The sequence below is a fragment of the Crinia signifera genome, chromosome 3 (assembly GCF_055691185.1).
Source record: "Crinia signifera chromosome 3, ASM5569118v1, whole genome shotgun sequence".
NCBI classification, from domain to species: Eukaryota; Metazoa; Chordata; class Amphibia; order Anura; family Myobatrachidae; genus Crinia; species Crinia signifera.
The window spans coordinates 101155478-101182306 of NC_139219.1; the positions used below are offsets into that span (position 1 = coordinate 101155478).

The 26829-nt window shown below is 43.1% G+C and overlaps 1 protein-coding gene across 1 annotated transcript in view; it reads right to left on the minus strand.

Annotated features, from left to right (window-relative positions):
• Positions 1 to 674: 674 nt before the first annotated feature.
• The window catches only part of LOC146063689 (protein unc-93 homolog A-like), a 43660-nt gene continuing 17505 nt past the window's right edge, over positions 675 to 26829 (minus strand). The window contains exons 4-8 of the mRNA XM_083176297.1: positions 13837 to 13977; positions 12662 to 12876; positions 8050 to 8185; positions 6243 to 6374; positions 675 to 4040 (exon numbers count right to left, since the gene is read on the minus strand). Of these exons, the coding sequence (XP_083032423.1) occupies positions 3775 to 4040; positions 6243 to 6374; positions 8050 to 8185; positions 12662 to 12876; positions 13837 to 13977 (890 nt within the window). The 3' untranslated portion in view covers positions 675 to 3774. The remainder of the gene's footprint in view (positions 4041 to 6242; positions 6375 to 8049; positions 8186 to 12661; positions 12877 to 13836; positions 13978 to 26829) is intronic.

The following is a 26829-nucleotide window of genomic DNA, read 5'->3' on the forward strand; positions in this document are numbered from 1 at the left end:
GCAGTGGGACAATATTAGCTGATTTCTAGTCCTCTGGGATTACTCCAGTAGCTAGTGACTGGTTGAATAATTCTGTTAATGGTTTTACCAGCTCCCCTTTAAGCTCTTTTAGTAACCTTGGATGTATCCCATTTGGCCCCATTAATTTATCCACTTTCAATTTTGAGAGTTCTGTGAGGATTTTTTCCTCTGTAAATGTACTTGTTTTTTCCTAATTTTTCTGACTATATTGCAACTTAACTGTGGCCCCTTCCCCTCCCTTTCAGGAGTGAATATTAAGCAGAAATAATTATTAATATGATCTGCTATTACATTGTCCACCTCAAGAAGGCTTCCACTCTCTGGGCCTTATTTTGGTTCATTCTTTCTGACAAAATCCTTCTTAGATGGGCAAAACCATGTGCACTGCAGGTGGGGCAGGTGTTACTTGTGCAGAGAGAATTAGATTTGGGTGGGGTTTTACTTCAAAGTGAGATCTATATTGCAGTGTAAAAATAAAGCAGTCAGTATTTACCCTGCAGAGAAACAAAATAACTCACCCAAATCTAATTATCTCTGCACATGTTACATCTGCCCCACCTGCAGTGCACATGGTTTTGTCCATCTAAGAAGGATTTTGTCAGAAAGAATGAACCAAAATAAGGCCCTCTGTCTTTAGTGTTATTACTCCACTTTTTGTTTTTCTCCATTCACATATATACCTTTTTCCCCTTTACCCACTAACTGAGCCATTTTGTCCTCAGCCTGTGCTTTTGCACATCTGATTACTTCCTTAGCCACCTTCTGTCTAACAAGATACACCTCTTTTTTTAATCAATATTTTTTTCAATTAAATTTTTGACATACAATTTACAATATTCAAGAGTTTCAAAAAATACATACAAAAGTACATGAAAAGAAAAACGGGACAATCTCCTTCCAAATTTTGCAAAGAACACTGTGTCTCATTCAAAGTCTAGGACAAGTGCATGGCGCTTTCTATTCTTAATGCAAACTTAATTACTAACCAAAAATTGCGAAATGACACAAGTGTTGTACCAAACTATATCTTTTGAGACATGTTCCTGAAACTTTCAAAAGTGTTACAAACATACAGTATTTACTCTTACATTAACAAGTGATGTTTTTCTTTTAAAAGATTTACCATGAAAGAGGTCATAATTAAAATTCAGAATACATACTTCTCAAGTTGGTCAAAAAATTTTGTGTCATGTAGGGATTGTGTAAAAACAAACCAAGGACACACCTCTTTGTCCTCATAATTCTGCGTCTACTTAAATTTCTTAAAGGCCAACTTTTTTGCTTTCACAATACTTGCTACTTCTTTCGCAAACCACACTCGCTTCTTTTCCTTGTGTTTTTCCTAACTCTTTTGACACAATTGCTATCATGAGTCTATTTGCGCTAGTTTGGACTTTTACAAGTTAAGCCCACAACACTAGCCAACTAGCGGCATCGACGATGTAGATAATTATATCAATGTTGCAGCTGGGCAAACAAAATAGTGCATACACACTGAACGATATTGGTTATCACTGACTATAGTCAGATTAATCTGCATACACAGACAATGAGAGTGGGATGGCTATTTGAGATTCTGGACTTTTTAGGGCTAATTTTAATGCTATGCTAACCTAACTCAATGGGTGGTATTCAATGCAGTCAGCGAGGGGGTTTGTTCAGTGAGGATGGCTTGTTTTCATCGAAAACCACCTCGCCGGCCAATCACTGTATTCACTGGTCCTTTAAAATCCTTGCTGTCAGAGGAAGGCGAGGATTTCCTTAAACATTGAGGTTCGCCGAAAATAAAGCTAGCATTTTGTGGCAAGCCCCGCCGTTTTGATGGCCGCACGTGCTGAAAAGAACCAGTGAGGTGGAAGGGGGGTCAGTTGAATACTGAAGGCAAGCTATGATGGCGAGCTATCGGCACTGCTCGCCGTCATAGCTCACCTTAAGGGCATTGAATATACCACAATATCTCTAGATGGCATGGCTCCTAGAGTGCTGAATGAGTAATTCCCAATAAAGTGAAACTATTAGTGGTATTTAAGTCTATCTACACTTTAGGACGGATATTATACAGCCTAATAACAATTCCACATGAAAAGTTCAATTGGCATATACAGTACAGTAGCAGGCTGGAAGATATGAGGTGCCACAACCTGGGTATGAGGAGTGTGACCAAATTCGGGGAGGTCTGTCTATGCCTCCTCCCAAAAACTTCACAGGGGTGCTGTTAGCTGCATAGGGGAACATTTGTCCCCAGCAGCACTGACCAAGGCCCATGATTCATGAAAGCTGGTCCAAAAAGTTTGGGAAATGAGTACCCAATAACAAACCAGAAGACATGTAAGCTCAGAGGGACTTATTACTGATGATATAAAGTTATGTATCATCAGTAATACACAAATTCCATATTTGTGTAGAAGGTCTGAAAGATCTGAATTGGCAAATATATAAATAAGACATTATAGAAAAAAAATTAGTTAAATGAATTCCTCTTGGTACAGTACATTCAGTTAATTATACTTTATGTAAATATAGGCGTGCATTCAGACTATATAACCAAAATAAACTTTAAACAATTTATCTGACAAGAATGTTCTCTATTTTTCTTTGTAAGTATCAGGATTATTACGTATGGAATTGATTAAGGGCCTGATTCTGCACTGATCGGTCCCCAGCGTATTTGTGCTGGGGGCCGATGGTGCGGCTCTGCACATGCGTGTGTTTGCGCATAGGGCCGCTCTACAAATGCCTTAAGCGACTATCAGGGTTGCCAAGGCATTCGTAGGGGGAGGGAGGAAGCATGCATGGGGCCAGATCCGGGGTTCGTCCAGTGTTTTATGGGCATTCCCATGTAAGCTCTGGGCGTTTGTCTGGGAACGCAGGTGGGCTGATTTCTCTCGGAGGTGGGAGGCTGATGTCATAGCAAGTCAGTCCCTGTCTCCTCTTTGGGGGACACCAAAGGAAATAAAAGTCAGTAGAGAGGAGAAATCAATCGATGGTCGGACCATCGAATGATCTCTTCTGTTAGCGGATGCTTGGTAGGGGATGTGTGGGGTTTCTGCCCTAGGTAAGCAGCGATTTTCACCTAAATCTATTAAGTTACTTTTGATGCTAGGAATTTTTGGGGGATACTTGATACCTTTGTCATGTAACTCATTTAACATTAAGGGCGCTACTCTTTTAGTTCCTATGCTGTTTGCTGGATATCATGATTAATGACCGATGGTCATAATCACGGTACCAAAAAGTGGCCTTTCTTTGTCTGAAAGTGGATCTGCGATTGAAGTCCCTGGTCCCATGTGTTTTTGTGGTTCCTGGTGGCTGCTCATCGGGGATTATGTGTCACGTGCATCAGGCATAATACCTGATAACAGTGAGTGTTGGGGCTAAGGGGCGCCAGCATCGGAGCTAAGAGGATAACCCAAGGTGAACCACTTAGCAGAGGTGAATAGGATACTCCCCCCTTCCCGGAGTGTTCCTTTTTTAATTAAAGTCCATTGTCTCTCCTGGGGGTAAATGTACTGAACATTGGAGAAAGAAAAAAGTACCAACCAGTTTGCTGCTAACTGCCATGCTACATGTTGTGTTTGAAAAAAATGAGAAGAGCTGATTGGTTGGTACTTATCTCTCTCCAAGTAAATTTGCACATAAAAAAAAAAAAAGATTAAGATAGCATTGTCCATCAAGACTTAACCAAAGATTATCAAAGTAGGCCCAGCAGTGCTACATATATGTACATATTTACAATTGGGCAATATATAAATGCTATATTTTAGTCTGCTTATACAGTGATTCTTCATTATCTGATGTTTTTCCTAATTTGTTGCTTGCCATGTTTTTATGTTCACCATACTCCACAAGTGCATAAAGCACCATTCCAACAACGAGAACAGAAAGAAGGATGTATAATTTCACAGATACACATAAAAATGTGCTGTATCCATAGGCTATAACAAATCCCAATGACTCCCATAGACGATAATTTGCAAAGCCAGCTTCTTTGTGATCGTCAAATAATACTCCATAAAGAGCTGGAAAACAAAAGGTAGGAATTTACTAAAAATACTGTATAAATGACTGTTAATGATACAGTATGTACATGATGTATTGTATTTATGTATACAGTATGCTATCAAATTCATAATTATATAATCTATAATAAAAAAAAAAAAAGAAAAAGAGATTGCAAGTTGCCAAGTTTTAGTTTAAGTCACATCTTTGTGACCTCTTCTGAGTCAAGTTTCTCCCTTATGGATCCCTTCACTTGGCTGCAAATACCTCCCCTTGGCTGCAACTCCTTCCACTTGTTGGACTGGCAGAGATGAGACTGATTGCGAGTTTGTGACTGAGGGGCAGATTTATTAAGCTTGGAGAAGAGATAAACTGGAGATAAAGCGGAGAAAAGGTAAAAGGAGATGAAGCACAGCCAATCAGCTATGTTGGAAAAAGACAGTTGGGAGTTGATTGGCTGGTGCTTTATCTCCTTTTACCTTTTCTCCGCTTTATCTCCAGTTTATCTCTTCTCCAAGCTTAATAAATCTGCCCCTAAGGCGGTTATTCAGACGTGATCGGTTGCAGAGACCTGCGAACAGATAGCTGCCGTACCGCCAGAGTGAAACCCTGCCCTGTGCAAGGCTGTGAAAGGATTGCAAAAATATTACAGATCAGCAATTAGCTGCAAATCCATTCGCATCTCACTTAGCACTAAGTGATTTCTCCAGTGTGTGCAGTCTGTGCATAAGCTAGAACTTACTCAGCCAGCACGATAGAAACAGGCTGATCAGGGCCGGTGCTGACGTCACAGGACTTCCATGAAAACACCTGGGCATGCCTATGTTGTACCTGATGCTCCAAGAAAACTGACACCCCCAAATGCCGGCTTCCTGTCTATCACCTTGTGTATGGCAGACGATTAAAAAAAGATGCTGGATTTTATCACTGGATTGCCTTGTGCATGTCTACTGCAAGCCATATGCATACGAAGTCATTCGTTTATCGCATGGCTTTGAATTTGCAGCCCAGCAATCAGGTCTGAATCACCCACTAAGTACATTAACTACTAAAACCATAGCAAACAATATAAATACTTTATATTGAATTTATTGGGTGGACTGTGCAGCTAATAAGTACTCATGTGGCTTGGAGCAGCTGCAAAAAGGGCCGTGATTAGGGTGCTGCAAAGTGTGTCTCACACACAGCGCTGCAGGGTAGGAGGCATTGTGTGCAGCCCTTCTAAATGACCTATTTTACTGATTTTCACTTGTAGCTTAATTCCTTCTTGAAGCCCGGACAGCCCCTGCTTCCTTCCTGCCACTAATACCAATTTTCTTTCTGGCACACGGCACCAAAAAGAAATAGTTTACACAGCTCTGTCTGCAAAGCAGAAGTAAAAATAATACTTTGCCATGTAAAGTATTTTATTTAAGCACAATGCCTCTTTTCCTGTATTTGAATAAATGGGTGTGTTTTTCACATTTGTGTCCAATTGGACACAGCCATCATTAGCGGATTTCTACTCATCACTATGAACTTTCCACTAACTTTCTGGTAAATCGTTATATAATTAATTTGCTGTAAAGTAGGGTGCAATATCAACCCCTTGAAAGATATACACATATTGCATCATATATATACATTGTATTGCATCTATCCATAGCACTGTAAAAAATAACATCACACTTAAGCCCCGTACACACTAGTCAACTTTCACCTGAAAGCCGCTCGGTTTAATCGTCTGAGCGGCTTTCAGCATGAAAGTCGTCCACTGTGTACAGGGCAGCAATGAGTGCTGATGCGCGCTCCCGCCTCATGGCTGCCGGCCGCCACTCATCTGCTGGTATTACCAGCAGATGAGCAGGGGGAGTGGACGGCTTTCCATAGCGTCCCGCTATGGAAAGCCGTCCACCTTGGGGGAAATGGCTGGGCAGGGGGAAAAATGCTCAGTGTGTATGCACTGAGTATTTTTCAGCCCAGCGGGCACCATATGCGCTGGGCAATATTTCCCAGTGTGTATGGAGAATACGACACTTAATAGCTAATCTATTGTTACTGTACAGAAGTATATATTAATTATTATTACATATACAGTAAGTTTGCTATTTCAATTAAAGTGAAGCAAAAAATGTAAGTAAAACACAAATTTTTCGTTTGAAAGAACCTTTGGAAAAAGGTTTGTTAGGAGTTACTGTCGCTGGAATTTAATCATATGAAACGAGTTAAACCTTTTTACTTACCATTCGTTTGTGTCTGCCAGATGGCATCTGCCATACCCCAGATTGCAGGAAATATAAAGAACACAGCCAGCTGATTTGGATGCGGCTTCCAAAGTAGTAATGCAATAATACAGGCAACATTTGTAACTGCAGCTGTAGACATAAAGAAAGAATAACAGGCAGAATACTTGCACCATGTAAATAACAGGCAGAATACTTGCACCATGTAAATAACAGGCAGAATACTTGCACCATGTAAATAACAGGCAGAATACTTGCACCATGTAAATAACAGGCAGAATACTTGCACCATGTAAATAATGTTCGATGTTTCCCTTCTCCTTTCTTCTCCTGTGTATTACTCTTTCTGTCTGCACTCTCCCAATGGAATTACATTTTACAAGCAATTCAATTGACAGGGTTAATTTGAAAAACTCCATAACGCAGGGTTTTTCATGCAGCCGCAATTTTTTCCTACTCAATTAGAAGAGAGAACATTAACTGCGATGATTTCTATAGAAATCACACCGGGCCAGATGCACTAAACTTCAAAAGCGATAAAATGGAGAATGATAAACAACCAACCAATCAACTCATGTCTGAAACATGACAGGTAGTAGCTGATTGGCTGGCTGTTTTCTGGCAACCTTAGAGCAAGTATATTTTTTTCTAAAATCAGTATTTAGGAACAATCTCCTGGACTTACTCTGTGGCACCGACACCACCCTCCTGAGGACTAATTAAGCAGTGGAAAATTTTCAATTTTCAATTCACTTAATTAGACTGTAATTACTCACCTTCTGAAACAGTGTATTCTCCAACATCGGAATTCAGGAGTCTACAGCAGGGGTGAGTATGGAAACCATGAGTATCAGGAGCGTTATCCAAAATTGAGCGCAGGGTACGTGATATTTTTTACCTGTGTCTTATCTACCAATGCATCGGAAGATGTGCACGCCATGGGGGGTGCTGGGATGGATCCGATTGGACCCCTCTCAGCAAGGAGGTGTAATAAAAGCCAATAGGCTTCTATTGGGCAATGCCACTTGCAGATAGAGTTGCCCACTGCATCCAAGCCTCAAAATCTTCTGCATTCTGGGTCTGGCTTTTGGTGCATATGAAGAAAGCAGCCAAACCTCTGAAAAGCGGCATTTAGGCTGCAGAAAAGAAGGGTTCGAGTTAGGAGGGGTATACAGTATTTACCGGACCTCTGTCAAGATTCCCTCCATTGGCTGCCGGCCATCCGTACATATTCCGCTCAATTTATGCTTACAAAATGACCATATTAGGATCTTTAATATTTCCTGTATAGCCCATACGGTATCTGGTCGGCAGGTCGACAATGTCTAGGTAGACAGTCACTAGGTTAATTACTAATGTTCTATAGGGAATAGGTCGACACCTAGGAAGGGTTGACATACACTAGGTCAACATTGACAAGAAGGTGGATGCAAGCAAAAGGATGACATGAACATGGTAGATTTAGGAAAAGGTTGACTTTCGTTTTTCATCATTTTTTTTAAACTGACTTGCTTATACTTTACCATCTCAGTGGGCATAGAGGGAGACTATAATAGTGTGCCGAGGCACCATGACCGAAGCATGGGGAGGGTACGCGTTACACTTTATACGTGTTGACATAGTTTGCAAAAATTTGAAAAAGTTTTGTTGACCTTTTCCTTTGTTGACCAAGTTCATGTCAACCTTTTGCGTGTGTCGACCTTTTGTCAATGTTGATACTTGTGTATGTCAACCTTGACACTGTCAACCATTTAAACTAAAACCAGCCCATACCTAGGCATTTGTATTAATGTAGTTTTTTTCTTACCAAAGAAGAAGAGCGCTATCCTTCCGGTGTATTGTGACAGTTTTCCAAATAACAAAGAACAGATTGCATTTGTTCCTGCAAAGCAAATCATCACAAAGCCAACAAAATTTATCCCAAGTGTGCAGGTAACATAAGACTAAAAAGGAAAAAATAGCAGTTTACTACCACGATAAATAAAGATAAATATAAGTGTCAGAACGGAATGAAAGTATAGAACAATATATAGTCATTTTAGGACAGCTGTATTAAGCTTCAAAAGTGATAAAGTGGAAAGTGATAAACAACCAGTCAATCAACCAACCCTTATCTGTCATTTTAAAAAGCCCAGCCTGTTACGTGACAGGTAGAAGCTGATTGGCTGGTTGTTTGTCACTCTCAATTTTATCACTTTTTGTTTGAAGCTTGATACATCTGGCCCATAATGAGAAATGCTTTGTAACAGTTTAAACAGAAATGCAAAGATTAGACTTAGATACAAAGAATAATATTTTCTATTGACATATTTAGGTCAGTAGAATTATTTGCAATCTAGTCAGATACAGCATAATACTGCTTTCACATCGCAATTGCCAGGTCTGGCACTTTCACATTAAACCCGGGTCGCCTTTTATAAAGAGGGCCACTTGGGTTTGACCTTTCTTATAACCCAGGTCCAATTGCCGGCTTGGTCGACCCCAGTTATTAGGTGTGATGTTTTCATGCCGCACCTCGACCTGTGTCGACCCGGTAGCAACCTGGCAATTAACCGAGTTATCACTACGGTGTGAAAGGGGTATAAGAAATGTCTCAGTACTGATCATTGAAAGCTTAATTTCTCCCAACACTAAAACTTTCAGTTAAAAGCAAAAAAACACAATTTAGCACTCACTAAAGGGCTTGTTACAACAAATTGTACACCTGACAGCATATCTTGTTAGGACAGAATATGACAATCTGAAAGTATTGTGGATCCTGCAAAAGAGCCTAATTTATTAATTTGTTCTCTGAAAATTTCAAGACTAGTACATGTGAAGGCTAATTTAATACATTATCTGTTATATTTGGTCACTGATATTAATCGTTAATTATGGGGATCGGTAACTGAGTAACAATGTTGTGATTTTGAGCTTTATATTTGCAAACAATTAAAAGGGTTAATTTCAGCACTAAATTGCATAGTTATTTTAGACTGCTCAGGTTTACATTTCAATTAGTAGAAATTCAACTTTTGGCATTTTGCTAATTAAGTAAAAAAAATTTAGCAACATTTTGTTAGAAAACTGGGTGTGTCTAATTTCCACCCAGTGAGAATATTTTGGCATTGCCATTTGTTTCTTTCCTTACTAAGATTTTACCTAACCCTATTTTATTTCCCCAAATTTTGGTAGACCCACATTAGGGAAAAGGAAATTATGGTGTGCACATCTTAAGCTGTGTACACACGGAGTGAATTTGGCGATCTATTTTGACTATACTGTGTAGTCAAAATCGCATAGCAAGTTAGTCAAAATCACACAATGTTCAACCACATGCAATACCGATCCGATCTCGATGCTAAATAGACTGTGCAGGAAAGTCTATCTTGACTATGTGGCCTGTAGAATGTATTTGGCCTAGGGCCAAATAGCAAGATAGTGTAAATCTTAAGTGCAATTAGACAAAATCAGATAGTCAAAAATTGCTATTAGCCTGAATCTCACCGACCATGTGTACACACCATTAAGCAGAAAAGGCTCCTGCGCATCGTTAACGACACCCTCCCTTGTCCTGGCATGTTCAGACGAGGGAGCAGGGACACAATCAGGGGGGTGCTATGGGGACAATTGTCCCGAGCCCAGCTGCTCTAACAGAAGGTAGGTTCTAGCCGCTCTATCCGCCGCTGCATGTTTATTCCATACAGCGGACAAGTTACACGGCTGCACAGAAGGTAACCGTGGAAGGCGGAAGTGACGCATATGCGAACTTCCAGTTTCAGCGGCGTCATAGAGGCGGAAGCAAAACACCAGCGTTCTGCCGGTCATCTATCCGCACGTGGAGGGAACAGTGGAGAAAGTCCCCCATGAGAATACTCAACCGGAGGACATGCTGCTGGTATGTTTGTATTCTGGTCTTATACTAAGCCCAATAATATGAGTTTTTATTTAAAAACGTAACTTTTTATGGAAATGTTTTTATGTTTATTTAGACACACATCTTGATAAAGGCAATGCAGTGTGCAGAAATGCGTCGATAACAGTGTCTATTTTATATATTCAGAGGGACAGCATCGCTACCATGCAGTATTGGATTGTCCACACTTTACCCGGGTTCCAACTAGTGTGAGATTTACTGCTGCAAGGAATGTGAGCTTATAATGTAATAAAGCTGTTTTATTTAGAAAGAAATACTGGGAGTTTGTATACCTGGAAAAGATACCTTTATAGGAGTCGTCTTAACCTTTCTATGTAAGCATACGTGTAAGCATTCGCCTATATGCACGAGTGAGGTGACCCTATAGAGACCCCTGGGGATCATCTGGAAGCTTTGGGAGCACCTTTTCCTGTTTATTTCCCCACTCGTTCTGGAGGAAAATCCCCTAATAATATAATACTACATCCTTGTTTGTTCTCTTCTTGTTTTGCATATCCGTATCTGGGATTTGGAGGAAAAGAGTGGAGACTACATTGGGACACTTTTAGCGCAAGGAGACAGACCTATTACTAGTCATTCTACCTGTCATCCACTCCTTGTCAATGACTGCCAGCTTCCCTGACACCCACTGTTTGTCACCCTCTCGCCCATTGCAACTCTCCATGTCACCCACTGCCAGTGAATCTCCCTGTCACCCACTGCCAGTCATTCTCCCTGACACCTGCTGCCAGTAACTATCCCTGTCACCCATTTTAACTTACTTTTCTTGTCACCCACTGCCAGTCGCCGTCACCCGCTGACAATCCTTACCCGTCACCCGCTGACAATCCTTACACCTGTAACCCACTGCCAGTCATTCTCCCTGTCACCTGCTGCAATTGATGCTCCCTGTCACCCACTTCCAGTCACTCTTATGGTCACCCACTGACAGTCTCCCTGTCACCCATTGTCAGTCAGTCCCTCTGTCACCCACTACCCGTCATGTTCCCTGTCGCTCATTGGCAGTCATGCTCCCTGTCACCTACTGCCAGTCTCGCTGTCACCCACTTCAAGTCCCTCTTCCTGTCACCAATTGTCATTCATTCACCCTGTCACCCACTGAAAGTCACTCTACCTTTCACACACTGCCAGTTATTCTTACTCCCTGTCCTGTGACCTTTTCTAGCCTATGGAGCAACACTTGCCATGATGGACCCCTGTCAAATTATACTGGGTTGACTCCTGTATGTGACCTTCTATATCTATGGATGAGTCTCTCTATAGGACACTCCATGTATTACTTTCTCTATACAGTATCTGGCGAAGGTAAAGGAAATTCCTATTAATTTTAATTCATCCTTACATATTTAATTTTGACCCACATACTATTTTTTTATATTAATTTACTTTACATTAGCCTACGTAAAATCAAGTTAATATTTTTATAACTCTTGTTTCTATACTAAATTTATTATTTATTGAAATTATATTTAATTTGTGATTTAAATCATTTTTTTAAATCAAAACCACATACTATTTACCCCATAAAAGATACAAAATACCTGCATGCATACAATTTGGTGTTTCTACTGGGTATGAATACAGAACTAACGTCTCCTATTTTGCCCAATTTACAAATTTTCTGTCACGCTTTGACCAAATAGTAACAAACTGATAGAAATGACTAAAGCCTCATACACACTAGAAGATAAAGGGCAATATTCAATGCGGCCGGCGAGCAGGTTGTGCGGCGAGGATGGCTTTTCCTCACAGAAAACAAGTCATTCTCACCATCAAATCCCCTCACCGTCCCTCACCGTAGGTGAGTATCCCCTTAAACGGTGAGGTTTACCACAAATGCATGGAGTCTTCCACATTTTGTGGTGAGCCCCACCATTTCAATGGCCACACTCGCCATTTCCATCTCGCCTTAGGAAAACAGCGATGTGGAAATGGTGAGTGAAGGAGGAGTTGAATACTTGATGGCGCGCTATCGGCACTTCTCACCGTCATAGCTCTCCGTCAGGAGCATTGAATACTCCTCAATGTGAAAGATATCTTTCAGAAAGCCCATCATTAATGACCCCCTCCCTCATCCAGCATGTTCGTGCGAGGGAGGTCCTCGTTAAGGAAGGACAAGTGAGCGATGCTGTCACAGCTGGCACTGTAGTCTCAGGGGCAGCCCTTCCCACAAAGATACGCCCCCTTTTCATGCCAGGCACATGGGTTCTGAAGGAAATCACCGGGAGTCAGTTTGTGTGACGTAGCCCATAAAATGACAGATGCTGATTGGCTGGTAGTTGATGTCTCTTCAAGGTTTGATACATCTCTCCCCATATATAAAGTATCAAAGTGAGAAAAGGCATAATATGGGTGTAACTTCTGTTCACAAGGATCAAAAACTGACCATGTATAAAAGCGAGATAGCTATATGCATTTATGTATATAATCTAACAAAACAAAACATTATATAGAAAAGCATAGTTTCCAGAAAATCAGTAAACATTGTTTATACTGTAGCAACCTTTGTGTAGTCTCCAGAAAGGAATCCTTGTTCAAAACCACTCCACATCGTAATTGGAATTAGGAGACATTGGCGCTTATCTCGGAGATGTCTGAGTGTTGCCAATATTTTGATCCCCACAGATTCTTCCTTAATGTTATCTTTATTGGGTTCTTTATTCAGATCAATATTATCCAGGAAAATGGAAACCAGTATAACAGCAAGAATACCACTACCTTAACCAATAGAAAAGGAAAATGATTACAAAAAATTAAATGGGCCGTAGGAACAGAAAATACATACTTCACAAAAGAAGAGTGAAGCTACAGATCTGAAAAGACAAACACCTGCATTATTTCATTAGTGAAATCTATTTAATGGACACTTGTACAATAGCTTAATGCTAAATGTCTATTGGCTGTATGTAAGAAAACTCATGCAAGGTTTTTTTTTTCTGTTGCTACTGTATTTTAAATATGCCCCTACACAGGGTTGGACTGCCCCATAGGGGAAATCCCCAGTGGGCCCCACTGCCTGAGGGCCCCTTACATTGCTCTAATGTTAGGTTCTAGATAGCACACTCAAAATATACATTGTTATTTTGTTAAAAGGTCAGTTATGTGGTCTCTAATAGCTGTCCAAGCATCTGTGGGGAATGCTCTTACGCCATGGAAACTGGCCACACAGTTCCACTTAAGTATGGTTCCCTACCCTTCGATTCCAGCAGTGCTTCATTCCCCAGTCCAGCACCATCCCTATGTTCCTGTTTTAAGAATATAATATAGCTAAGACAGCTACACCCATCTAATTTTGTCAGCAGCAATGAAATTGTATGAATTACTTTATTTATTATATTAATTTATATAAAAATATGTGTTCATCATAATACTACTGGAATAAGCTAATTTCATAATAAGATAGTAGCGTAATGAGTATACGTAGGTTTATTGTTCATTTTCACAGTATTACAATAATTTCAGTTATAAAATAGGAGATCACAGCTTTTTCAAGAAAAATTAGTAAAGAGGTCACTGAATGGTAAATCTGTTTAAATGATACAGGTTTAACTGTATGGTTTAAATGTATAAAATTTACTGTATCTGTGTATTGGCCATTATTGGATATTATTTTCTCTTGTCTGCTACATCTGAATTCATTAACACCTACTTCTACTTAAAATACAGAAAAACACTTACCTGTATATACACCCAAAAGTATATAAGTTAAGCTCATTTCAGGTCGTGGAGACGATGTAGGATTTGGGCTTCCGCTGCTGTCATCACTGGGACAATCATTGGCTCCACAATGTGAATACATTGATACACTTGCATTAAAATCTGTATAAAATAAATAAAAAGTTAAACAATAATAACAATAATAAGCGTGTCAGTACCCGTGCATCTCTGTTAGTGTTGGACATCTTTATTTTACCCAAGAATGCACATTTAGTTGCAATGTGATGCGAATAGGTTGTATCAGGATACTGTGATTCATTTTACATATGACACTCAGTGTGATGAATCTTCCTATAATACAGGGAGGTGCGCTGTGGTAAATGGGTGAGGAGTCACTGACTAGTACCATAGCCAGAAATATACACACATACTATTCATACTATATACCAGGCCCTAACTGTGTAGAGTTTGTATATTCTCCCTGTGCTTGCGTGGGTTTCCTCCGGTTCCTTTATTTCCTCCCACAATCCAAAAATATACCGGTAGGTTAATTGGCTCCCAACAAAATGAACCCTAGAATGTCTGTGTGTGCGTGTAAATGCGGTAGGGAATATAGATTGTAAGCTCCACTGGGGCAGGGACTGATGTGAATGGTAAAATATTCGGTACTTGTTTCCTAGCATGGCGCCCACGATTTTGATTGAAGTGCATCTTATGCAATCGCATCGCAATATAGCGTCATGCGATGTGATTCGATTTTTAATTGTACAAGCACCCTAATGGGTGCTTACAATGTTAAATGCACCCCCATTGTCAACGCCACCTCCACTATCAACGCCAACCCGAAGCGTGGTGAGTGCAGCGGTATGCGTCCTCCGACCTTTTCATACCCTCACTATCTACGTCGGTGTGGAGTTGATTTTAGATAGTGTGGCGAGCGCAGGGAGCCACCGAGCCCAAAGCGTGGCGAGCGGACATGGATTACTTTACATGTATTCCGTGTCCCCTCGCCACGCTATTTGCCATTGCTTGTGCCAAACTTTTGTCAATATCAACCTAGTGCATGTCGATCTTATGACTATGTCGACCTTGTGCCCATCAACCAAGATTGTCGACCTATTGACTGTCTGCCTAATTACTGTCGACCTAACAAACGGAACCAGGGCATTATACACTGATCCATTATATCCTGCTGGAGTTTTGATCAGAGACATGCGAAAAAGGTAAGTAGGGGAGGCATTGCTTCACCTGTAATAGACTTTTACTCCAGAGTTTTGACTATAAAAATGATTAGAAAAATACAAATATGTCCAATATATTATTTGTATTTTTCATATCTCTGGCTTATACTGAAGTATGTCTCACCTGCCTTAGGTCACCGGACATCACTGATGTAATGTGCTACAATGCATCAGCTGTGGCCACACCAAGTTCTGCAGCACTTAATATACTCAGTAGTGTACAGATATACAAGTGTCACAATAAGTTGTGACACTTTTATATCTGAAATAAAAATATGCTTATAAAAATATATACATTCTAATATTTGACTTTGTTTCTAAATGTGATTATGTGAAATGAGGTAGTCTACAATATAGATTGTAAGCTTGCAAGCAGGGCATTCTGTAACTGCTCAGTTTAATCACTGTTTCCAATTGTAAAGCGCAACGGAATGTGCTGCACTATATAAGAAACCTCATAAATAACAAATAAAAATAACAAAAGTCAAATTCGAAACATGTTACATGTAGCAATTTGGGGAAGGAGCCTGACGTCATCAAACATCATCCCCACATGCAAATGCTGAGAATCACGTGTCTCAGAGTAGACGAAGGGACTGAAATTATGCTAAATTATGCAATTTGCTTTATTTTTGCCTAGCCCCTTCCCTAGAGAGCTGGTGTTTGACCAACAGAGGAGAGGGTGTGAGGGATTCCAGGCCATTGCCCAGCTTTCCAGGGGGCCGTAGGTCCACCCTATTTTTGTGAGCCTCCCAGCCATTCTGGGATGGTAGGTAAGTATTATTTGGCTTCTGTAAATAAAAATGATGGTGCACTTACTTACACTGAAGAGATTATGTTTATGACACTATCCTGAAGATGGCACTTACATACTTTTCTTCCATCAAGTGTGAGCAAACTAGTCTCTTTGGGCACACTGGCACCAATATAAGTTAGGTGAAGTTGGAGAGAAACAAAGAGGTAGCTCTGGGGGGGGGGGGGGGGTTCAAGTACAATCTATAAGCACTTTCTTTAGTGCAAACACTTCAGGGTCTGTCTTGGGTATAGACAGCCTAGGTGCAAGCCTGAGGGGAAGCTATGGAGAGGTGGCTACTTGGGGCAAGACATTAACCTGATGTGCTGCAGTGATGATAAGTGAAGGAGGGGGGTTTGTCTGAACTTCCTCCAGTTCCTGCTCTGTACAGCACTTGGTGGTAGAACATTTGATGTAGCGTGCAGGATATCTCAACTCTTTACCCCCCACCAACTCAAAAATGAGAGGAGCCTGCTTGTCTGCTTATGAACCGCCTGACTGCTACAGCCCTGAGTACCTGTCCCGTGAGACTCATGTACAGTAGCTGGCAGAGTCCAGCCAGCAGCAAGTGGCAAAAGTGGATCCAGTGCTTGACAAACTGAGAAGTGGCATGGACGGGTAACGGTAAAAACTGGAACTGGACAGACCCCAGAAAGCCGGACCGGAAAGGACAGGCTCCATTCATCAGAGCTTATTAGGGGAATGGAGAATTTAAGCTACGAGGAGATGTTAAGCAATTTGGGACTATTTACATTAGAGAAGAGACGTTTAAGGGGGGACATGCTCAACATATACAAATATAACAGGGGCCAATATAAGGAACTGTCAAACACCCTTTTTTCTGCTAGAAAGGAGTCTAGGACACGAGTTTCGATTAGAAGAAAAAAGATTTGTTCATCTAGAAGAAAAAATTTCTTTACGGTCAGAGCAGTCAAACTTTGGAACTCTCTTCCTGAAGAAGTGGTGTTGGCAGACACCATAAATACATTTAAAATAAGGTTGGATAAACATTTATTGGTTAAAAACATCCATAGGTACAAATAATAAACATAATCTGTCTTTAAAATATCAGAACATACTAAACAGCAAGGGATAAACTATTATAAACCTAGGTTGAACTAGATGGACGCAAGTCTTTATTCAGCCTTACCTACTATGTAACTATGTCTATGTATCAATTTCTCTCATTCCGGAGCTTGTAGTGTCTGACCCAGGGGGATGCCTGTCCGGGGGGCTTTCTCAGGAATCGTGGTGTGCAGTCACATCTGCAGCCACGTCTCTTACCATCACACTGGTGTGTTCTGTGGCTCAGACCTACAGTCAGTGTTTCACTTGGCTGTGACCCATGGCACGATGTCCCCTGTGTCCTCCCGTGGCCTGCTCGGCATCCCACACCAATTCCAGGATGGTCCCACGCTGCATGGGCTCAACCATGACACCTGTGGTCAGCTGACAGGTTGAACCAATCGCACTGCCCGCTGAACTGACCTCTGACCTGTACACCTGGTCTCTGGACCAAGGTGTACACAGGTACTTACTGGTTCTGATTGATGCTGTGGCTTACAGCCAATCACATGCAAACAAGGGGGATATGAGCAAGGCTCCCAGCATTCTAAATTGCCTTGAACAACTGTTCTGTCCCCTGTGTGCTTGTCTCCAGTGTCAGAGTTCTTAGGCTCCAGGCTATCCTACAGTCCAGCGTTATCTCCAACTGTGACCTCCTGCTGCTGCTCTAGTTCTGTTGCTGGTTAACCCACCACCTGCCAGTTTGCCTACAAACTAATTCCATCTCAGCGGTATAGTGACATCTATCTATCACCAGCAGAGGTCACCACTGGCTCCCAGGCCAGCTACCTCTTACTGGTTCCCAGGCATGCTACCCACCAATGGCTCCCAACTACTCACTATTGTGCCAAGTCAGTGACTATTACCATCAGTGTCCTGACAGACAGTAACATGACTGGCTCTCAGGCTGTTGATAACCATCACCGGCTTCCAGGCCATTGACACTCATCTCCGGCTCCCAAGCCGTTGGCAACCATCAGTGGCTCCCAGGCCATTGACACTCATCTCCAGCTTCCAGGCCATCGACAACCATCACTGGCTCCCAGGCCATCGACAATCATCTCCGGCTCCCAGGCCATCGACAACCATCACTGGTTCCCAGGCCATTGACAATCATCTCCAGTTCCCAGGCCGTCGACAACCATCAATGGCTCCCAGGCCGTCCACACTCATCTCTAGCTCCCAGGCCATCGACAGTCATCTCTGGCTCCCAGGCCATGCTAAAACTGTTGCAGGGCATGCTGAGCTGTATAAATGAACAGTAGGGAGCCAACGGTTCGCTATCCCTGAGCTAGATAATTCTACAGTGAAGAAATTGGAGGAGATAGCAGACATCTCTCATGCATGATATACATTATCTGGAAAGGAGGTGCAGAAAAATAATTCACAACCTTTATTTTTAGAAAAAAAATGTGTGGGAGTCTGTTGCATAAAATTCCATCTCACTCAGTAAAGTCAGTACAATGTATTTTCTGCACTTAAGGTAAGAAGAAGGGTTGATAATGTAGATTTGAGAATAATAAAATTATTAATCAGGCTTATCATCTGTTATGTGGTCATTAGGTCAACATTAGTCTAGTGTCTAGGTTGACCATTATTGGTCGACAGGCAAGTGGTCCAGAGCCAGCTCTACCCGCTCAGCACAGTCTGCAAAGCAGGTAGGGGCCGGCCCATAGAGGCGCTTCCTCCCCTCCTCTGTTCAACACTGTAGTTGTGGGCTGCTGGTTGCTGCAGCCGGCTCCTGTCAAAGTATATGACAGACAGTGGCTCTGGCAGCAGGGTTAGCACATCCGACAGGCAGCCAGGAAGAAGCTCCCCAACCCCACAGCAGGGCGCAACTCTGAGTCCCACGCTTCTAAGTAACGTTGCCAGCCTGACTCCTGTCTGGCAGATCTTGCTGGGGGGACCTGTGATTCCCTTCTCCCTGTCCAGCCAGGCAGGTGACGTCATGCCGCTGTCTTCACGCACACATGCGTGCAGGCAGAAGAGCCGGTGGGTGGTTTTGACTTGAGCAGGAGGTTGTCTCGGAGAGGCGCGGTGCAGGACTCACTGTCGGAGCCGGGACTCACTGTGGGAGCCGGGACACACACAGTCAGGGACTGTCAGTGTGACAGTGTAACAAACAAAGGTACGTGTCACTGTAAATAAAGGGGTAATTACCCAGATCCAGAACGTTTGGCCACTATAATAGACACTGCAGCCTTCCCTCTACATGACGTGAGTGGCACCAAACTTGGCTGTGACACTCACAGAATTAAGCATATGAATAAACACTCAGAGATGCTGTTCTTAAACAGTGTTTCAATTTGGGACAGAAATATTCATCTAGAATCAGGTAACTAGTAGAAGTGGCTTATTATAGAGATGCAAGGGGACATTGTGTGGGCACAACTCTGGGCATTATATGTAAGCAACACTATGGTAGGCATTATGGCTAATGGGTGCTACTCTGGGCATAATGCATAACTGTCACTACCCTGGGCATTATACATAAGCAGGGCTACTCTGGGCATTATGCATAAGTGGCTTTACTGTGGGCATAATGCATAATCTTCGCTACTCTGGGCATTATGTGTAAGTGCCACTGCTATGTGTATTTTGCGTAAGCGTTGCTAGTCTGGTCATTATGCATAAGGGGTGCTACTCTGGGCATTATGCTTAAGCAGCGCTGTGCTGGGAATTATAAATAAGCACCGCCAGTGGCGTAAGTTTACACCAGACGCCCGGAGGCGAAATACGAAGTGGTGCCCCTACCCAGTGGCGTAACTAGAAATTTCGTGCCCCCAAGCCAAAAAAGTTTCTGCCCCTACCCCCATGCTTCCAGCTTGCGCATATCCCAATAACAGTCAGGGAATGAGCAATCAGAAAGCTGAAGGGGCAAGGGAGGAAGTAATGTGCACACAATATTCCTCAGTTCTATCAGAGGCCATGTCACCAGTGGCACTTCTGCATGAAAAAAGATTCTAGGATAGGAGTCGGTGCCCAGGATAGTACACAGAAGCCGGGGCTAGTGCCAGAAATTGTGGGGCCCAGTACAGATTACATAATACTGCGCCCCGCATACTCACCAATCAGGTCCATTTTGAGGTTGTGGCGCTGGTCATCTGATGGCAGTTGAGATGCCTGCATCAGTAACTGAACGCCGGCATCCTGACCACTGGGATTCTGCCCCATCCCATGATAAATGGGGTCCTAAATCATGGTGTAAAGTCCTACTCTACTCTTGTCATGCCCTATATAGTATTCATTGACTAAGCACTGCTGCAGCAGCAAAGCAAAGTTTTTAAATAAAAGAAGCAATTACCTGTGCAGGGCTCTGACCTCCTATAGGGTCAGTAAGCAGGGGCAGGGGGGCTCCTCCAACTTGCTGACTTTGTCCTTTATCTGTACTGGGACTGTAGTGAATCATGCTGCTGCTACTAGGAGCCGGCAGCCGCTGTCCTCATGCACATGGCTCTGGCACAGCAGTCAGCAGGGCATCCTCTAAGAAGGGGCCGCTGAGCAACAATAGCAGAGAGGTTCTCTGGACATTCTTTGTTATCTACAGTCACTGTTGATGCTTAGCAGGCCCCCACATCCCCCTTCCCTCTCCTTCACACAGAGTACGGAGTGCACTCAGTGCACATACTGTTTAGCCGACTACTGCTAGTTATCGAAGGTCGGAGGCTGTCAGGACTCGCTGGTCCACACAGTGACAGCCACTCCGCCCCCTCCCTGCACGCTGCCCTGCACACAATCTTTCCATGACATCTCAGCCAGGGTCACAGGGCTCACAGCATCAGAGTTGCTCTATTACAGTAACAGTAGGGACAACGTGGGATGGGGACAATGGAGCAGATGCCCCTTCAGGGCTAAAAGCCCGGCGGCAAATGACTCCATTGTCTCCGGGACTTCCGCCACTGAGCACCGCTATTGTTGGCATTATGTATAATTGGCAGTTTTCTCGACATTGGCTAGTATTCAATGCTCTTGCGCTTTTTTCGGTGAACAGGGCTGAAAATGATATTCACTGTATATGCCGAAAGTGAACAGTGAATGCCGGCCAATTCATCGTTTCATATTCGCTGCAATTCGCTGATGTATTTCAATGGGGTTTTGACTCTAATTCGCCGAAAGTGTATTCAATGCAAAAACAGAGAACTGCTTTCACCGTGATTTTCGCTGAGTTTCATCATTTTGCATTCAACATTTTTTTTGGACTAAAATGTGTGCTTATAAAATAAATGTTTTCTTTTCATTTTTTGGTATAGAAAAATCAGTTTATTTATTATTAGCAGGATCTTGCTATTTTTTTTTTGACAAACAGCACATTAATGTATTTTTATTTTTTAGTGTTTTTTTTCCTCACTAAATATGCAGGAGGCGAGGACCCGCTCATTAGATATTCACTGCGCTGGGTCCAGTTCATTACATATGCATGGAGCGGGACCAGCGCAGCGCTTCCAGCACCTCCCCGCCAGCAGCTTCATTCAAGTGCTCTTGTGTGCTCTGTCTCCCAGCCAGCCCTCCTTCTCCTCCGCCGTCCCCCCTGCTGCTGTGTGTGGCGCTGACAGGGAGGCAGCCATACCCTTGCCTTCTGCCATCCCGCGGCGTTCACCAGGTAAGTACATTTTCGCCGTCAGGGGCAGCGAGCCACTGACGAGTTGAATAAGGAGAAAGGGAGGGCTGGTGGCAGACAGGGAGGACAGTGAAAGCCCGGCGAGCGCAGGGGAAAGCATAACAGTGTTCGCTCCCCTAGCTCTCGCCAGAGCATTGAATACTCCCCTTTATGTGAAGGGGCATAATGGGAATAAGGGAAACTGGTGTGTGGTGCAATGTGAATCACACAAATATTTTGACCTGTGCTTAATCAAAATCCTGGCGCAAATTGTCAGTGAAACACATTTTTCCCTTTTGTATTGAAAAGTTGGAAAGATCATTAAGAATGGGAACATGGGAACTATTAATTCACTGAGTGTCTAATAGTAGTGAGCTGTTAAATCTTATTGGTTATGATCCGAGATTATTTGATTTTAAAACTTTAGGGGTTACATATCCTAATATGGCTTGCATTTGGAAAGTGTATGACTGGGAAATGCCACCTGAATATGTTGTGAGTATTTTGCTAAATTAGATATACAGTATTATTATATTAGGAAGTGAGCCGTAACTGGATATTTTATTGCTCTTGGCCAGAGAAAGCATTGGCACCCCACTATATATTTCAAATAGGGACATACGGAAAGCCATGGTTCCCAGTGAAAGCACTTGTAATGATGCCCCTTCTTAGATAGTATACTGTATATATACATTTATAGAAAAACTATAATTATAGAACATTCCCAAGAAAATGGATTTGGACTCTAATCAATCATTTATGCACTTAGGGGGTCTTCAGACCTGATTGTACAGTAGCCCTGCGATTTCACAAGGAGGCCGATTATTGATTGACTGTGCATGTGTAAGGATCATAGCATGCATGCACAAGGCTATTCAGCAGAAAAATCCAGCGTTTTTTTCTGAGCACAAGTCATTCACAAGTTGATTACAGGAAGTCGCCATTTGTGGGTGTGTCAGAAAAATGCAGGCATGACCAGGCGTTTTCAAAGAAGGTGCATGGCATTAGCTCCGGCCTCGAGGGTTACGCACAAAATGGAAAATTCATTTGATGTTGAGTGAGTTGCTAATGGATGTGCAGCTATTCACCGATTGGCATGATTTTCACAAGCCATTGGTAGCCTTGCACAGGTTTTCACTCTGGCGGGGCAGCAGCTATCTGATCGCAGGGCTCTGCAATTTTGCAAAGCAGCGATCAGGTCTGAATAACCCCCTTAGGGGGTGATTCAGGTTGGCCTGGTAAGCAGCGAAGATCACTGTTTACTGAGGGCTGAACAGGGTGCGGGTGCTGATGTCATGCGACATCAATCACCCGCCCCAAGCAGCCATCTGCCCGCCTGCGTTCCCAGAATTTTCATGAGAATGCCCATAAAATGCTGGGAACTCTCCTGCCCCAGGCCTCTCTCCACAAAGAGAGGGAATCAGGTCTGCTCAGGCTTATTTCTTGCCCATGCGCATGCTGGGGACTGATCAAACCTGAATCAGGCCTCTGTCATTAAAAAAAATAAAATAAACAAAGTGTAGGTTGCGCTAAGTTGATGACAGGAACAGAATTATTAAGATAAAGTGGTGTACATTTATTAATACATAAAACATGGGTGACTATGGGTGATGTCCGGAGTGGCAGCGTAAAAAGAAGTTGTGGCTATGTGCCTGGAGCCAAAGCGTTTCGCTGCTATCAGCATCTTTTTTAAGCTTTAACCCCTTCAGTGGTGATTTTTTTTAGGGAGTGCTCCCCACTGGGCGAGTTTTGCTTGGGAGTGCTCCCCCCACTGTGTTTCCAGGGGCCGGGCAGTGCCGCGCACTAGATCAGCCGCTGCCCCACCCTCCCTTCTGCAACCCGGCTGTGAGCGGCGTGACATTACCAAGCACACAGCCGGGAGGGAAGACGGCAGCGTCTGAAGCTGGGTGCAGCGCTAATCTCAGTGGCGCTGCGAAGTTCTCAGCAAAAAAAAAAATATTTTACCACAATTCGCATTCTATTACAGTACATGTGTGATTTTTGGAAAACATGCGTATTCGGCCATTTGTGACCAAAAATCGCACATGTCTAAAAAATCACACCCTATTACATTTCTCCCCAAGTCTGCAGGATTATGGCAGACGTACTATCACACTAAGAAACCCTTGCTGACAGATGTGAGGCAGGGATTACCTGTGAGAGGTAGGTGACTGGGCCGGGGTATATGTGTGTTAGAGGGAGATGGTTGGTGTGTGTGTGTGTGTGTGTGTGTGTGTGTGTACAAAGCGGGGCTGCAATGACGGTATATATGTATACTGTGGCAGGGATAGGGTTTTTATTTATAAAATAGATTAACATGTCATAATAGCACCCATCCCCACAGCCTAAGCTTTGACCATACCGGGGGAAGGAGGCCTGCATAAATGTGGGCACTACAATTTATGATGGCAGCCCTCAAAGCTGGCTACATATCATAGAATATGTTGTTTGCAAATATTGCCTAATGTTGATATTTGTTGCATTATTAAGTACCTACAATCAGAGCCAGATTAAGGTCTAAATGGGCCTGGAGCTGAAAATTATCAAGGGCCTATTATGCGCAATAATAGGGGTTGTGGCCAGCACCTAATAATGTGGGGGGCGTGACCAGTGTTCTGGTTGGGTGGTCTGCTCATGGTTGTGTCTATTTTTGTAAATACTTTCAACTAATTATATATGCCTGGAAAAAACAGGGGGCTTGCATAGGAAAAAATGCAGGGATATATATTGGCGCGTGCCCTCCAAAGGTGCACCCGCAGCATGCCAATGTCCTAAGATACTTGCGGGGTGAGGCGGCACTGCAGTCATAAAAAAAATACTGAAAGCCGAAACTTGGTAGACAACATTTCAGCACCTTTTATGTGGTCACCTAAGTTTACCACAACATATACCCCTTATACAAATCATGCAACAAAATAGTAACCCCCTTATACTGTACTTGCCTCTTACACATTATGCCACATGGAATGAGCCAAAATTCACACTATGGCACACGGATTGAGTCAAAATTCATGTTATGCCACACAGATTAATGCAAAATTCACATTTTGCCACATGGATTGCGCCAAAATACACATTATTATACCTCCTTAAGAACCATTAGAACCCCTCCTTAAAAGTGTCTGGGGACACTGGACCTACAGCTATACAAGCAGAGCACGGCGAACGCTGACATTCACCTGTCTGGAGCAGAGGTAGCTATACCCACAACGGCTGTGACACTTGATTCCCTGCAGCGTCTGCCCCAGCTGAGTGTGTGCGGTCGGCTCCCTGACGCAGTGAGCTGGTCTCGATACTGCAGTCAGGTTTGTGGAAATAACAGCGAATATACTAACTAAGGTACACTGCTACAATGTTTTGCCAGACTGTGCCCACATATATGGTATCGGAAGTTATACCCACAATAAGTGAGGTTTAAAGTGACAACAATGCAGGTGCCTTTCTATATTGAACTTCAAATCATTGACCGCTATTATCTCTCCATGTGTAGCCATAAAGATACAGATCAAGCGACTCTCTCATACTAAAAACGGGTCTGCCTGGACTGTTTCCACCTTTACAAATTAAATATAAAGTCCGAAAGTATTATATCCCAGTGGAAATGCTAATCTGAGAGGTTACTAATTAATTGGCTATTGGAGCATATGATCAATAGGGTCCATTGAAGTATACCACTAGCTGGCAGGAATTGGCAAAGTGTTACTGTCTTTTTTACACATTTGTATTAATTGGACTATTTAGGGATATATACATTAATGTATATTATATACAATTTTTTATTAATGTTCTTTTGTGTGCAATATATTACAAATAAATAACAGTTAAATTCTGAGTGTTCGCTGCACTCTCTAGATACTGGTTTTCTTGTTTTTAACAATAGTAACCCCCTTATACTGTACTTGCCTCTTACACATTGTGCCACATGGAATGAGACAAAATTCACACCGACTGAGCCAAATTTCACACTATGGGCGGGATGTACTAACGGGAAAATGCGGTAAAACCCCCGTTTTACCGCATTTTCCTATGTATCATCACCGGTTCGCCCCGTTTTCGCAGGCCAGGGTATCGCCACCCAGAGGGTGGCGATACCCTATAGAAGCCTATGGGCTTCTTTCGCCACCCCGACGTACGCCGTCCGCGCGCCCACCCCCTCCCGTTCTCCTGTGATCATCTCCTCCCCCTGGTGTGACAGCCGGGAGGACATCCGGCTTCAGGGGGGAGGAGGAGACACAGGGGGACGCTGGCAGCCGCCGGGAGGTGACGGAGACCCCCGCAGCCAACATCACAGGTATCGCGGGGGTCTCCGTTACCGCAGCCCGATGCTGGCCGCATATGTTAGTACATATGCGGTAGCATCGCGGCGGCTGCCGTGCGAAGGGCGGGGATGTATGTTGATACATCCCGCCCTATGGCACACAGATTGAGTCAAAATTCACATTATTATACCAAACAGATTGAGCAATAATGAACAATAAGCTTCATAAACAGGCGCATTAAAAATTTACACCATGATGCCCATTACATGTTAAGCCACACACGATAATCTCCATTACGTATTATGCCAAACACCATAATGCCTATTAAAAATTATGCTACATAAGTGTTCATTGCCAGGGGTTCCATGCTCATTGCCAGGGGTTCCATGTTCAGTGCCATGTGGGATTACATGCTCATTGCCAAGAGAGAATACATGCTTGTGGTAACTGGGGGACAGCCGCTGCCGGGCAGGAATGACAGCCATTGACAGCCGGGCAGAGAGCAGGGGGCTGCCCGGCTTTATTCAGAGCACTGCATGTCCCGGCTATTTGAAATAATACCCCTTTCACACCAGAAAATGCAGGGACTTACCCGGGAATATGGTCCCAGGATCATGCAGGGACATTCCCGGGTTGGCCCCTTTTACACCAGCCTAGTCCCTGCATTTTCTGGTGTGAGGAGGAGAGAAAACCACCCCTGCCCCCCTTTAAACAACCAGCTATATCTTCGGAACCAACTGACCCATTTACATGTAGGCTTCAAATGATTTTGGTCCCGTGAAACGTGGCCGTTTGGTTCCAGAGAAATCTGTCAAACAACATGAACAGCCATGAAATTACATTTCAGAAATGAAAAAAAAATTGGTTTACCTGCAATATCTCTAGAACCAATTAACCCATATGGTAACCAGGTAACATATTGAAGGCCCAGCGATTTGGGTTCGACTGAGATCAACCTCAAGCTTCTGTGATGCCGGAGGGGGAACTGGCAGCCGTTGGAATCGGGTGGATGTCGGAATTAGCGGGTCCCATGTTATCTATGGGGAAAACGTTCCAGGT